This window comes from Manis pentadactyla, chromosome 6, assembly GCF_030020395.1.
Source record: "Manis pentadactyla isolate mManPen7 chromosome 6, mManPen7.hap1, whole genome shotgun sequence".
NCBI lineage: Eukaryota > Metazoa > Chordata > Mammalia > Pholidota > Manidae > Manis > Manis pentadactyla.
Genome location: NC_080024.1, coordinates 24,899,166 through 24,912,906, shown reverse-complemented (window position 1 = coordinate 24,912,906; position 13,741 = coordinate 24,899,166). Strand labels below are relative to the sequence as shown.

The following is a 13,741-nucleotide window of genomic DNA, read 5'->3' as shown; positions in this document are numbered from 1 at the left end:
TTCTTCATCTTGCTCTGGCAGAACAAGTTGTGTAACAGTTGCCTGTAGAAATGTGGTGGATAAAAAGGGTACATAATGAATTTGTGGATCTGGGTAAGGTGGTTTCTAATAAGCAGGATGTTCAAAGTGCAGTTGGTTTCATTTAACTGCCTATGGTAGGTTACGGATAGAGTAGGATAAGCTTAAAAAGTTGCTGTGAAGTTTATAAGCAGAATTTAGTGGAAATACAGAGCCAAGATTTACAGGGATAAAAAATAAGACTGTGTCTTGCTTCCTGCCACTCCTGACAGCAAAAGGTTCACACAGTAGGAAATTACATCAGTGCAAAGATCAAATTCAGAGAACTGCCAGTAAAGCCGTGGCCTCAGTGTCAGAAATGAGACTGAAATATTCTTTGTTAAGACCTTAGGAAGGTTTGAGGCATGATCATATATTCTGCTATCAAGATGAGAGGGTTTTACAGAATGTAAGAACCTTAAAGGTGTGCTTCAATGATTCTCAGCCTGCTTCAGTCAGCAAATAGGCTGAGAAATCTAACACATATGCAAAAAGGGGCTCTTTCTTGTGGAAAAGAAAGGTGACTTAGAAAATGCAGCCAACATCCTACAGGGCAAAGCTAACAGCTACACAGGAACAAGTCCACACCAACAAACATACAACCTATGTATAACTGTATATTTTAGAACTGCTATATTCCTCCTAATTCCCCCTACCTGAGCAGAGAATCTATTCTGATTACTCCTGTCTCACTGTTATATTTTGGTATGTGTAGAGCAAATAACCAGTAACATTAGTTCACAAGTATTTCGATCCAGAGTAACCATACTTGAGGAACTACACCCAAAGGTCCACATCTAAAAAGCCACATTTAAAAAGTCTCAGTTTAGGTACCTGGGTGTGATTGAGATGATAAAATGTAAGACATTAAACCTGAGTCTAATGAGGTAATGGCATGAAGCATCAGGGGTCTTCTGTGGAAGCAGTTAAGTGGTTTTTACATATGAGAGATGTCAATTAAGTGGGAACCAGAGGATGAACTGTGGTACTTAGTCCCGTTTTAGGCTTAAGGTTTGAGAAGAATTGGCAGCTTTCATATTTACATTTTTGAGAGCATGGGTCACCATGTAAAACTACAGTGCTAAAGAAACCATGTGGACACACTGCACAGGAAGGCCCGGAGACTAAACGAAGTCAGAAGTCCAGGCCAGGTATTCCAGCACAGTTAAAGAGTCCTGATGACTGCAACCCCACTCACCATTTTACTGAAGCTGTATGAGAGACCTTAGGCAAGACTGAAGAACTGTTCAGGCAATTCACAGAATAATGATAGATAACAACAAATTGCTTTAAACCACTAAATTTTGGGGTGGTTTATTCTGTAAAAATAGATGACCAAAATAAGAAGGATGAGCTAATGCTGAATGCATAGTATGGGATATATGCACACGTCTATGGTGAAAATAAACATGATTAACTTTTACATTATGTAAAAATGTAACCACCGCCATGAGCAAGGTATGAAGTAGTCCCAACAACCCAGAAACCTTGGTTACACCCTGTCCTGGTCAGCCCCACCCCACATACTGAAGTAATCACAATTCTAATTTCTATCACCACCAATAAGTTTTGTTTATATTTATCACAGAGTATGCATTCTTTTCTTTCACTTAACATAATGTCCGGGAAATACATCTATGTTTTTCTCTCAGTAGCCAGTCCTTTTAATGCAGTATGTATATACCAACAAGTCTCTTGCTGATGGATATTTAGATGCTTTCTGCTTGGGACTTTTATGAGTAAAGCTGTTATGACTGTTCTTACACAAGTCCATTTTGTACAAATGTATTCATTTCTCCTGGAGTGAAATTGCTGGATTTTAAGGATAGACATATGTAGTGATATCTCATTGTAGTTTTAACAGCATTTTCTTGATGAGTAATGTATATATGTATATGTTCAGGATACAAAATCTGTTAATCAGTATATATATTGACTTTCTTAATGCTGTCTTTACTGTAAATAGGATCACAATTTTAATGAAGTATAAATGAATTTGTTCTTTTATGATTAATGCAGTTTGTGTCCTGATGAGGGAGTTGGCGACTCCAAAGACATGAAAATATTCTATGTTATCTTCTAGCTTTATTGTATTTACTATATTCCTTTCACTTTTAGGTCTATGATTCATTTTCCTTTTTCTTGAAGAGTAGTACATGTTTATAGCTGAGTAGCTCTACCAGCCAATTTCCCCTGTAAAATTTTAGGGGGCCAACAACTTTCTTACATTTTGTCCAGTTTCTGCCCCTTTCAATCTAAGCTGGTAGTGTTTCTGTTGATACAATATTCTCAGAAGCTCATGGGTCTCTCCTGTATGTCAAGAGGATCCATGTCATTAGACAAAAGAGCTCTTCTCAAATCTTTTCTGAATAGTCTCTAACCTGACTTCTGCTAAGGTAGTAGATTGGATCTCTGAGTAACCTCTCTAGCAAAAGTTTGTCCAGCTCTGAATTCTCTCCAGAGCATGCTCTATCATTTTTTGCAACAGGATGAGAATTTCCCAAATAAAAAAGTTCTTTCTTTTTGCCTAACAATTCCTTCCTTGATTTATCTGTTCCTTCTTCTATGTTTTACTATAAACAGGAAGGAACAACCAGACTGCATATTCTACACTTTGCTTGATAATTTCCTCAGCTAAATATTCAAGGCTCAAAGCTTACAAGTTCTACTTTCCACACAACAGTAGGATATAATTCATCCAAGTTTTCTACCACTTCATAACAAGCACCACATTTTTCTATTTTCTAGCAACATTCCCTTCTCAAATTTCATCAGAAGCTCCTTGAATGTTCTTATTTCTTGTAACATTCAGTTCATGCCAATATATGCATCCTCCAACATGACAGCACCTTTGTCGTCCACCCTCCTCACTTCCTTCTGACCTCTCACTGGAATCTAGGTTTTTTTATTAGATACCTCAAAACTCTTCCAGCCTCTACCAATAACCAAATTTCAAAATAACTTCCACAATTTTAGATATTTGTTAAAGTAGTACTCTCCTTCCTGGTATAAAAGTCTATATTACTTTCCCAGGGATGCCATAAAAAATTGCCATAAATTGGGTGTATTGAAACCACAGAAATTTATTTTCTCTCAGTTCTGGAGGCCAGAAGTCTAAAACAAGTGTCAGTAGGGTCGTGCTCTCTTTGAGGGCTCTCAGGGGAAATCAGTCCTTGCCTCTTTCAGCCTCTGTTACCTTGTGGTGCTCCTTGGTTTGTGGTAGCATAACTTCAATCTCTGCTTCTGTCATCACATAGCCTTGTTCTCTCTGTCTCAAATCTCCCTCTCCTTTCTCTTATAAGGATATCAGTCACTGGACTTAGGGACTATCCTAAATTCAAAATGATCTTATCTCAAGATCCTTAACTTAATTATATCTACAATGACCGTATTTCCAAATAAGGTTATCGTAATAGTTTGCTAGGTCTACGATAACAAAGTACCACAATTGCGGGGGATTAAATAACAGAAATTTACTATTTCATACGTCTGGAGGTTAGAAGTCAGATTAAAGTGTCAGCAGAATCAGTTTCTTTTGAGGACTGAGAGGAAGAATCTGTTCTCTGTCTCTTTCTCAGTTTGTTTTTTTGCTGCCAATCCTAACTGATCTCAGCCTTCATCTTCACATAGTAATTCACCCTATGTGTATGTTTAAGTTTCTCTTTTTATAAGGACACCAGTCATACTGGATTAGGACCCATTCTAATCACTTCATCGTAACTAGTTACATCTGCAACAAGCCTATTTCCAAATAAGCCCAAATTTTGAGGTATTAGCAGTTAGGCTTTCAATATGAGTTCTTAAAAACACAATTCAATGTTTATAGTTCATGATGTGTGATCAAAACTGAAAGTTTCTGTGACTGCCCTTGCACTGTTCACCATGTAAGAATTTATTCACTATGTAAGAAACATGTTCACCATGTAAGAACTTGTTCATTATGCTTCAGAAGATTGGAGACTGTTGAGAATTAGGCTTGGGGTTGATTAATGATTGTGCATTGAGTCCCCTATACAGAATTTTATTGTTGTTAACAACCATTTGATCAATAAATATGAGAGATGCCCTCTCAAAAAAAAAAATGTAATAACCACATTGTTTTTTCATGTGAAACCTTCGTAAGAGTGTATATCAATAATACCTTAATAAAAAATTAAAAAAAAAAACACAATTAAACTCATAACATCACATTCATAGGTACCAGGAGTTAAGGCACATATTTTGTGAGCGGAATGCAATTGTGCCCACTACAGTTGTTTTTTCTTTCAGCACTTTGTATATTTCATTCCACTCTGTTTGCATGGTTTCTACTGAGTAGTCAGCTATAATTCTCACTGTTGTTCTTCTATAGGTAAGATGTTTTTCTCTCTGCCTTTTTGCAAGATTTTCTGTTTGGTCTTCTGCAGTGTGAAAATATTATGCCAAAGTACTTATTTTTTGGTATTTATCCTGCTTGATGTTCGCCTGCTTGAGTTTCCTGGATATGAGGTTTGGTGCTTGTCATTAACTTTGGAAAATTCTCATGTATTGTTATTTCAAATATTTTTTCTCCTCCATTCTCTTCTTTTCCTCCTCTTGGTATTCCAATTACACATCTGAAACAACATTTGAAATTTCCCCAAAGTTCTTGGATGTGCTGTTCTGTTTTGTTCATTATCTTTTTGCTGTGCATTTCAGTTTGTGAAGTTTCTATTGACCTATCCAATCTTGCTGATTTTTTCCTCAGCCATGTCCAATCTAATAATGAGTCCACGAAAGGCATGTTTCACTTAGGTTACAGTTTTAATTTCTTGCATTTAATTCTGATTCTTCTTAAGAATTTCCATCTCTTGGTTTACATTTACCATCTGTTCTTGCATGTCTTCTACTTTACCCATTAAAGATTTTAACATATTAATCATAGGTACTTAAGAGAATACAACATCTGTCATATTTGAACTTCGTTCTGATGGTTCCCCTGACTCTTCAGAGTGTGTTCTTCCTAGCAAACCTTCTAGTTTTTTGTTGAAAGCTGTACATGATGGACCAGGTAACAGGACTGGATGTAAAAAGGCCTTTATTGTGAGGTGTTACATTAATCTGATTAAGAGGCTGTGTCTGCTATAGTTGTAAGTGCCAAAGGCCTCAAATTCCTCTAGTGTCCTTGTTTTTGTCTCCCCTGTTAACTTCTGAATTCCTTAAGTACTCCTTCTCAGAAAAGTCTATACTTTGTAGCTATAACCCACTGTTACTGTACTACTGTCCTGTTGGTGTGGTAGGAAAGTGTCAGGGAGAGGAAGCATATTTACTATAGTAGCATAATCTACTATAATCTTATGATTAATACTCAGTCTTTTAGTGGGTCTGTGTCCCTGGTCTGTGATTTTAATACCTAACATTAACAGAAAATGAGTGTTCCTCATTTTCTATCCCAAATCCATCTCAGGTGAGACAGAAAGACTATAGCAGGCAGGAGTGGAAGAAATGTTTCTATCCCAGGTCAAATGAGGCTCTGGTAAAATCTTTACCCATGAAAAATCTTATCAAAGAAAATGTTCTGGGTTTATTTCATAAAGGTTACCCCTCCCCTTCCATACCACAGTCACTAGGGATCTCTCTTGGTTCTTCATTGCAAGAACCTAGTGGGGTGCCTGGAAATAAATTCCAGGAATGTGTGTGGCCTACCTAAGGCTGTAGTTCCCAGAAATTTTCACTTTTAAGCTAGTCTACATTCATCCCCAAGCAATTCATCAAATTTACCATTTAAGTATTCCTACTACTTAGTTTATAGCTGCTTGGCTGTGACTCTCTGGATTTGCCTGTTTCTCCATATATCAGGATGGCAATTGCCCTGCAATCTCAATTCTTTGATGAGTCCACAAAAAGGCATTGATTTTCACTTTGTTCTCCTTTTTCGTGTAAGGACAGGAGTACAACTTTCAAGCTCTTTACATGTTGGAGCTGAAACAGTAAGTCCTGCTAACGTCTTTAATAGTATGAAGTTGTTTCCAGTAATTTATACATGTAGTTGTTGCAATGCAAGTGATACCCAGCCTACTACCTACTATATACTAACTAGTAGCAGGTAGACTCCCACCTCTCCCATTGCCTTATATAAGCTTTTCTCAATGAGTATTCTATTAGAGAATTAAGTGCTAAAGAAAATGATTTAAATAATTATTTCTCAATGCTGCCAAGGATGTTACATACTATTCTGGATACATAGGAGTTAATTTATTGTATAAAATGCATGCCTCAGCATGTTTACTCCTTAATATGTCACATTACGCCATTTATATATGTGTATTTCCTGGAATAAGGGATATTTTCTCACATAACTGCAAAAGTTACCACATTCAGGAAATTCAATATTGATGAAATATTTTTATATAATCTACCATAAATAGCCCAGTTTCCTCAACTGTCCCAACAATTTTTTTCCTCTGGTCTGAATCATATATTAATTGTCATTTATCTTTTTAGTCTCTCTTTAAATCTAAAATAGTTACCGTAGCCTTTCCTGGTTTCCACTACATTGACATTTAAAGAATACACTGTATTGGCCAGTTGTTGTGTTTTCATAATATATTTCTGACTTTGGGTTTGTCTGAATGTTTCCTTATAATTAAATTCAGGTTATGCATTCCTGGCCAGAGTACTACAAGTGATATTATATCCTTCTCATAGGCATTGTTAGTTTTGATCACTCAGACAAGGTCTAGTTCTCCACCCTACAGTTAAAACCATACAAATATGCAACTCCTCATCAAACTTCTCGATCGTAACCTCACCTCAAATATTTCACCATTGATGATTCTTGCCTAATAAATCCTTACTATGATTATTGCAATGATTCTCTAATTATAATGCTTATACCACATTTATTATTCAGCATTCTACCATATGGAAAAGCCCTCCCTTTCCCTTTTTTATCTGTCTCTCTCTCCATCATTCTGTCAACAGTGCAGACTCATGGCTTCCGACTTTTTCAATGGCTCATTACTATCTTTATTTATTCTGATGCTCAAAAAGCCCCAGATTTGGCCAGTGAGAGCCTCTTCAAACTCACTCCTGGGTTTTCTGACATGCCCCCATCATTTTTTTAAAAATACTTCCTTTGGCATCTGCTAACATTAAAATGTTCCAGGCTCATCTTATACCTCTATTCCCCAGTCCCAGAGATTAACCATTTCTCCAAAGATCCCTGGCTCCTTTCAGCAGAGAATGACATTAGAAAACAAGAATGAGTATCAGGTGTATACACTGCTATCAGGGTAAGTCTGAGTCTAGACTTCTCATATCCTGTTTGGTAGCCATTAGTCACACATGGCTATTTGAATCAAAACTAATCAAAATAAAATTAAAAATTCAGTCCCTCAGTTACACTAGCCATATTTCATGTGCTCAAGGGCACATATATTTAGTAGCTACCATATTGGCCAGCACAAACATTTATAGAACATTTCCATCATTATAGAAAGTTCTATTGGACATTACTATTCTAGACCATTTCACAAGGCAAACTGAGGAAACACACACATACACACAGTCATAGGTTCTTATTCTCCACTGCCTTTTAAGTATCTTCTTTTGTTCCATTACATTAATTCTGTCACACATTAAACAATTATTTATCGAACATATACTATTATACAATTACTGTTCAAAACCTTGTAGGTTCAAAAATAAACAGACCCTGTTTTCTATAAACTTGTAATGAGAAGACAGAAAAATAAATGATTATTACAAAATAATGGATTGTTATTATAACACAGGGTATTGTATCAATATATATCTCATAGTGGGGATGTCAATGAAGGCTTCCTGAGAAAAACAACATTTACTGAGTCAAAAAAGGTAAGTAGCAATTATCCTGGAAATTTGCGGATTAGATAAGGGGAATTTGCTATTCTCCATAATTTTTTTCATCCCTGTTCCAACTATTCACTTTAAATGGTTTATCTTCCCCATACTCTTTCAAAATTCTCTTTATCTTTCAAAGCCCATCAAAGCCCCTTTCCCAGTCCCCAAATGTACTGTCTTTATTGATTTCAAGCACACAAAAGATTTGATTTACTTTTGTTACCAATTGTTATGGGTAAGAACATGGGCTCTGGAATCAGACTTATGGCTTACTAGCTATGTGATGTTGAACAAATTAATTTCCTTAAATCTGAATTTCTGCATCTAAAGGGGGGATTAATAGCTCACAGTTAGAATGTTTGAGGATTAAATAATGTACTTAAAATGCTTACCACTGTTAACTGGGACATGATAAATTACATGGTCTACCAGTAACAATAATCTCACACTTGTTTCTCCCTGTATCAGTAACATCTAACAAATTTCTTAAATTATTCAAACAGATCATTTCCAGTCAGAATACCATGGCATATTTGTATATAAAATATTTGAGATAGTTCTATTTATAACTATGAAATTAAAAAATCAATTTGCTTGTGACAAATTTAGATAAAAATCATTAAATATGATTTCATATATAAAAACTTTAAGTAAAATATTTTTCCATTAGGCTAATTATCTAAAATTTCTTAAAATTCTGAAACAAACTTAATTTTTAAAAAATATTTTCAAGCCAAGAGGGCATACTAATATCTAAACTAAACTACTGAATGATAAAAATCAATCTACTAATAAAAGGTAATTTGTCATAATCCACATTCCTCTTTATAACTAGATCCTATCAAAGCAAACTTAAAATTGGTTCCCAATGAAACAAAGCATCTTGATTTTTATACAGATACAATTAAAACAGTTAATGCGGTAATAATCAGAAACAATATTTAATGATAGCATCAAAGGGAATTTCTTTAACATATTATTCAAAAATATAATAGGAAAAGTCTGATAAAAATTGTATCATACAACAAAAACTAGAGATAACTTATTCTGCCCATCATCACAGTTTGTTTAGGTATGCACTGAAAAATGTTTACCTAACATTTTGTTAAAAAATGAAAAACACACCTTTCAAAACAAATGCTTTTAATGAAGTGTATTTTATTTGTAAAAGTGTAGGCATGGACATGTAAAATTGCTGTGCTTACATCCTAGGAAAAGAAAAAGGAGTGCTCTATCAAACCTAAAAAGGAGAGCAATGTCATTTTCTCTAAAATAACTTGCAGCTGTGCAGATTTTCTCTCCTTTTTTCTTTACTAAGTGAAAGACAAGTACATTGTACACTTCTGTTTTCCTTATTACCCTTACCAGTGAAATCTTAAAATCGCCTTGATAATTTACTTTTAAATTAAGCCTAACAGTGGAATTATTAAAAACGGAGATGTGAGAAGTTTCAGAATACACTATGTCAAAAAAATTATTAAATCCCACTTAATATATTGTCAATACCTATTATATCACTTAATGACTATTTAAAGCTTTCTAGATGTAATTATTCTATAACTGTGCATAATCCATATCCTCTCGTACATGAAATATACTGATGGTAAAATCTTTGTTCATGTTTTTCCAAAAGCAACCTTACCTGTGGAGTCCAATAAAAAGTAGGGCTCAATCTGTAGAGTTTTCGTTTGTGGAAACTCTGAAGTGGCCTTGTTCGAGCTGCTGTACTCATGATAGTCAAAGATGGAGTTTTCAATCTTGTCCTGTCTTTTCTCCTTTTCTTATTGTGCTTCTGGTTAAGTAACCAGCTACTGGAAGAAGAGAGCTCATCTAAATTCTCTGAAGCACTGAAATGCCATGAAATAATTGGGGAGTGGAGGGAATAAAACAAACAAACAAACAAACAAAAAAGACAAAGAAAACTAAATGTAAATTGCCTTGATCTATTTTGACAGCAGAGTATAAATTTTAGTCAATTTTGTGGTTAATAAATGGTGAAAGAATTGATAGTAATGGAGAATTATATACTCAAGATGTGAAAATGTCTACTTCTATTTTCTCCTGCAAAACAAATATTCCATACATTAAAAAGTGTTCACATGAATTCACTAGTGCAATGTAAATGCTCATTGTAAATTACTAACTTGTGCATATTTACAAGTGTTCTATTTACATCAAATTCTTTTTGCATATGGGTAACATCATAGGATTATAGGTTCAGAAAGGGCTAACATCTCATTGCATCATTAGTTGCTCTTAAATAGGCACAATACACCTTTTTGATGAATTCTAAAACAAAGATGCAATCCTACCATATTTTAGGAAATTGTTTTTACATTTGTGATGATACAGAAGCCACAACTAAATAATGAAACAGATCACACAAACTACACATTAAAATAAGCATATTAATTTTATAATTATTCTTCACATTAACTTTTAAACATTATATTTAAATATTTTAATACACTAGAACATCTGGGGCAGTTAATGTTCATTGCCACATAAACTTCATTTTACACCAGTAAATTATAAAATTAAGCTTTTTAGGCACTATCATGTACCCATTTCCACCTTATACAGGCAGAAGCTAGTCAATTTACTATTCTAACATCAACAAGTGAATCTGCTACATGTAATATTGCCGGTATACATTCCAAATGTGCTGTTTGGTTCAAGTAGCATTGGTGTTTAATAGTAAATGTAAGATACAGTTTTTCTATAGCAATATCATTAGTTTTGAATTATATTTATGTCTGCTTTAAAATATTCTATTAGTAAATATTACTTAGCTAAAGCAAGTAATTCAAAAAGGCTTTACACAGCAGTAAGAAACCAGAAATAAAGGGACCTGAATGGCTTATGCTGGTGAAACCAAAGAGAATAATTAAATACGGAATTTGGTGACTACCATACATTCAAAAAATACATAAGTGAGTATGTCTTACTGGCCAGACCAATATAAGGAGAAGAGCTGATAATAAGTATTTCATTTTTTACATATTAACTTTACTCTTCAGACAACTTTAGTCAAGAATGTGTTCAGCCCCAATTAATTAAAATTCTAAAGATCTTCTATCTGAGTAACATTTAAGATATAATGCTACTCTCAAATTAACAGGTCTAGTCGCATATCCTGATGTTACTTTTCATGACATATCATATATATTACTGTGAAAAACTTTAAGTGTATCAGTACTAAGTAACAGTCTGCTCTTGAGAAACCAGCCATGGAGGTGGACTACAATGTCAAGAGTTAGAAGAAAACAAATGATAGCCAATATCGAGTTAGGCACTGTTCAGGTCAGGTAGCTGGGACAGAAGTGAGTCAAGATCAGGAAGAAGACAGGCTTCAGAAGGTAGTTGGTATTAGAAGTGATCAAGTCAGGAGAGCTAGACTCCAGGAAGGTAAGAGTAGATCCAGGACAAAAGATGTGCTTCATCCAAAAAGTCAGTAACATCTTTAAGCGGACTATATTATCTCCTTAAAAGAGATACTGCTTGGGTAATGTCTAGAGAAAATGAAGGGCTTTTATTCTAGAAGCCTGAAGCAGTCAACTAACTCTTCCCTCTATTTAAACTCTAATTGTTAATGAGCCCTCCTCACAGGAGGTTTAGCTCTCAAGAAAGTGAGCCACCGTTTTCTTACTAAATAACAGCACAAGGCTTTTGAATTGATTAAAGGCTCAGAGGTTGGTTTAAAGTTTGTCATTTTTTCACTGAATGCTGTATTTTCAAGTTTCTAGAGTGACTGACACATTTTCATAGGAAAAAAGTTTAGTTTTATTCTTTTTCTTTAGTTCTCAGCTGTAGACAATAAATATATCCTTAGATGACTTCTAATAAAAATCCTTATAAAGTGTCATCAAAACTTATCCTTCCCAAATAAATGGGGGAATTTACTGAAATTGAAAGATGTGAAATCTACTTATTTCACTACTAATTAATGTGTAACGATATTACTTTCACCAAAGCTAATCTGGTACATAAACCACTTCTGTAAATACTTGATGAGGTTGTTGTAAAGGTATTGCAAATCACTGAAATTCACATTTTGCAGTGTTTTACACCTAAGAGTGGATCAATCGACAAACCTCAGTGAAAAGCAGAACAGGAGGGAAATTATGAGGAAATTCTTTCGAAGACAATACGACCCTGTTCATGTAACTAAGGCTTTTTCTTCAGGAGATAATAATAGAATACCTATGTAATTAAGTATTAAGTAAAACAGGAACTTAAGACAAAGATATCATTGATAAGCCAGTATAAGGCATCATCATCACATGACATTCTTAAAACAAAGAGACCATAATAATAGGAGGAGGAGAAGGAAGAGAAGAATGAGAATACCCAAGATGGAAAAAACATTTCGATAAGAGACAAGGCTTTATGTTCCCACTGATTTTGCAGGTAAAACATCCCCCAAAAGAATAGCCCCAGAAACTGAGGATCAATGGGCCACTGTCGAGTATTGTATTATAATTATCAAGACAATTATCAATAAATATCAATGTGTAATTATCACTGGACTTCTGAAACAGCAAGCTTACAAGTGGAACAGTACCGGGTGAGGCAACAAATTATACTTTTTTAGATTCCAAACTGGACGCTTTTGCTCAGAGACAATAAAACATCCCCCGAAGGATAGCCTAGATCCTTTGTGTTACAGACAGCATAGTTTGTTTTCAAAATGAGTTAAATAACTGAGGAGGGAGAACAGTGAGGGTGGGTTTTTAGGCCTAACACCTTTCTCTACTCCCACTGCTTCTCACCTAATCCAAGCTATTTCATGCCAGGATTACTCCAATAGCCCAGTAACTAACTGATCACCCCTCATTCACACTTTTTCCCCTCCAGTCCCTTCTAACATTAACCCTTTGAGAAAATGTGATCTTGTCATACCCTTTCCTGCCATCCCCACACTGCTTAACATTTCTCAAATCCTTCCCACTGCTCTTCAGAAAAAGACTTAAATTCTTAATGTAAAAGGCCATGACTGGTCTGGCCCTGGCCAGTGCTCTCCTACCTCATCTTGCATCACACTCCCTCTTGTTCCTTGTGTTCCAGCCACACTGCCTCTTTTTATTTCATTTAACTTAAACTTTCTATGGTACATGACCTATTATGTTATTTCTGCTTACTGGAATATTCTCACATCCTCCTTCACCTATGTAATTTCCAATAATCATTTGATTCTCAGTTCAGAAGTCAATTCCTAAGGGAAGTCTCTGAGTCCCTTTGTAGTCTCTACAAAAACGAGGTCAAATCCTCTTATGAGCTCTAATAGCACTGTTCATCTTTTCTTCACAGCATTTTTCATGGTGATAATTTTACATTTATTTGTCTGGTTATCTGATTTAATGTTTGTCTCCCTTTCTAAACTGTAAGAGTTTAGACAGCAAAGACTGTCCATTTTGTTTACCCTTGTATCAGAAGTTTCTCCTATTGTACCCTGCATACAGCAGATGCTCAATAAGTTGAAAGGAGAAATATATACATATATATTATCAGGTTTATCATTCCAGTTCTGTGCTTTGTATAGTGCACATATAACACATACTACATCTAAATGATTAGTTTAGTGAATGAGTAAACATTGAATATTTTAGCCTAAAGGCCAAAAAGAAGCTCTAAACAGAGAGCTTTTAGAAAGATTACATATTTATACTTCCTTGAGTTCCATTCTAAATCTGTATTTGGTTTACAAAAGTTAGTTTTTAAAGTAAGATATGACTTATCTTATTTTATCTTATGATCAAGTATGCTACCATAAATTTATAAAAATAATAAGCAGATAAAGAGCTACAAGATGTTTTGATTTGATTCAACTCTAAAAAAATTT

At 34.7% G+C, this 13,741-nt stretch overlaps 1 protein-coding gene across 1 annotated transcript in view; it reads right to left on the bottom strand.

Moving 5' to 3' along the window:
- The window catches only part of KANSL1L (KAT8 regulatory NSL complex subunit 1 like), a 118,899-nt gene that overhangs the window by 51,416 nt on the left and 53,742 nt on the right, over positions 1-13,741 (bottom strand). Inside the window, exon 6 of the mRNA XM_036926868.2 lies at positions 9,542-9,746. Coding sequence (XP_036782763.2) covers positions 9,542-9,746 — 205 coding nt within the window. The remainder of the gene's footprint in view (positions 1-9,541; positions 9,747-13,741) is intronic.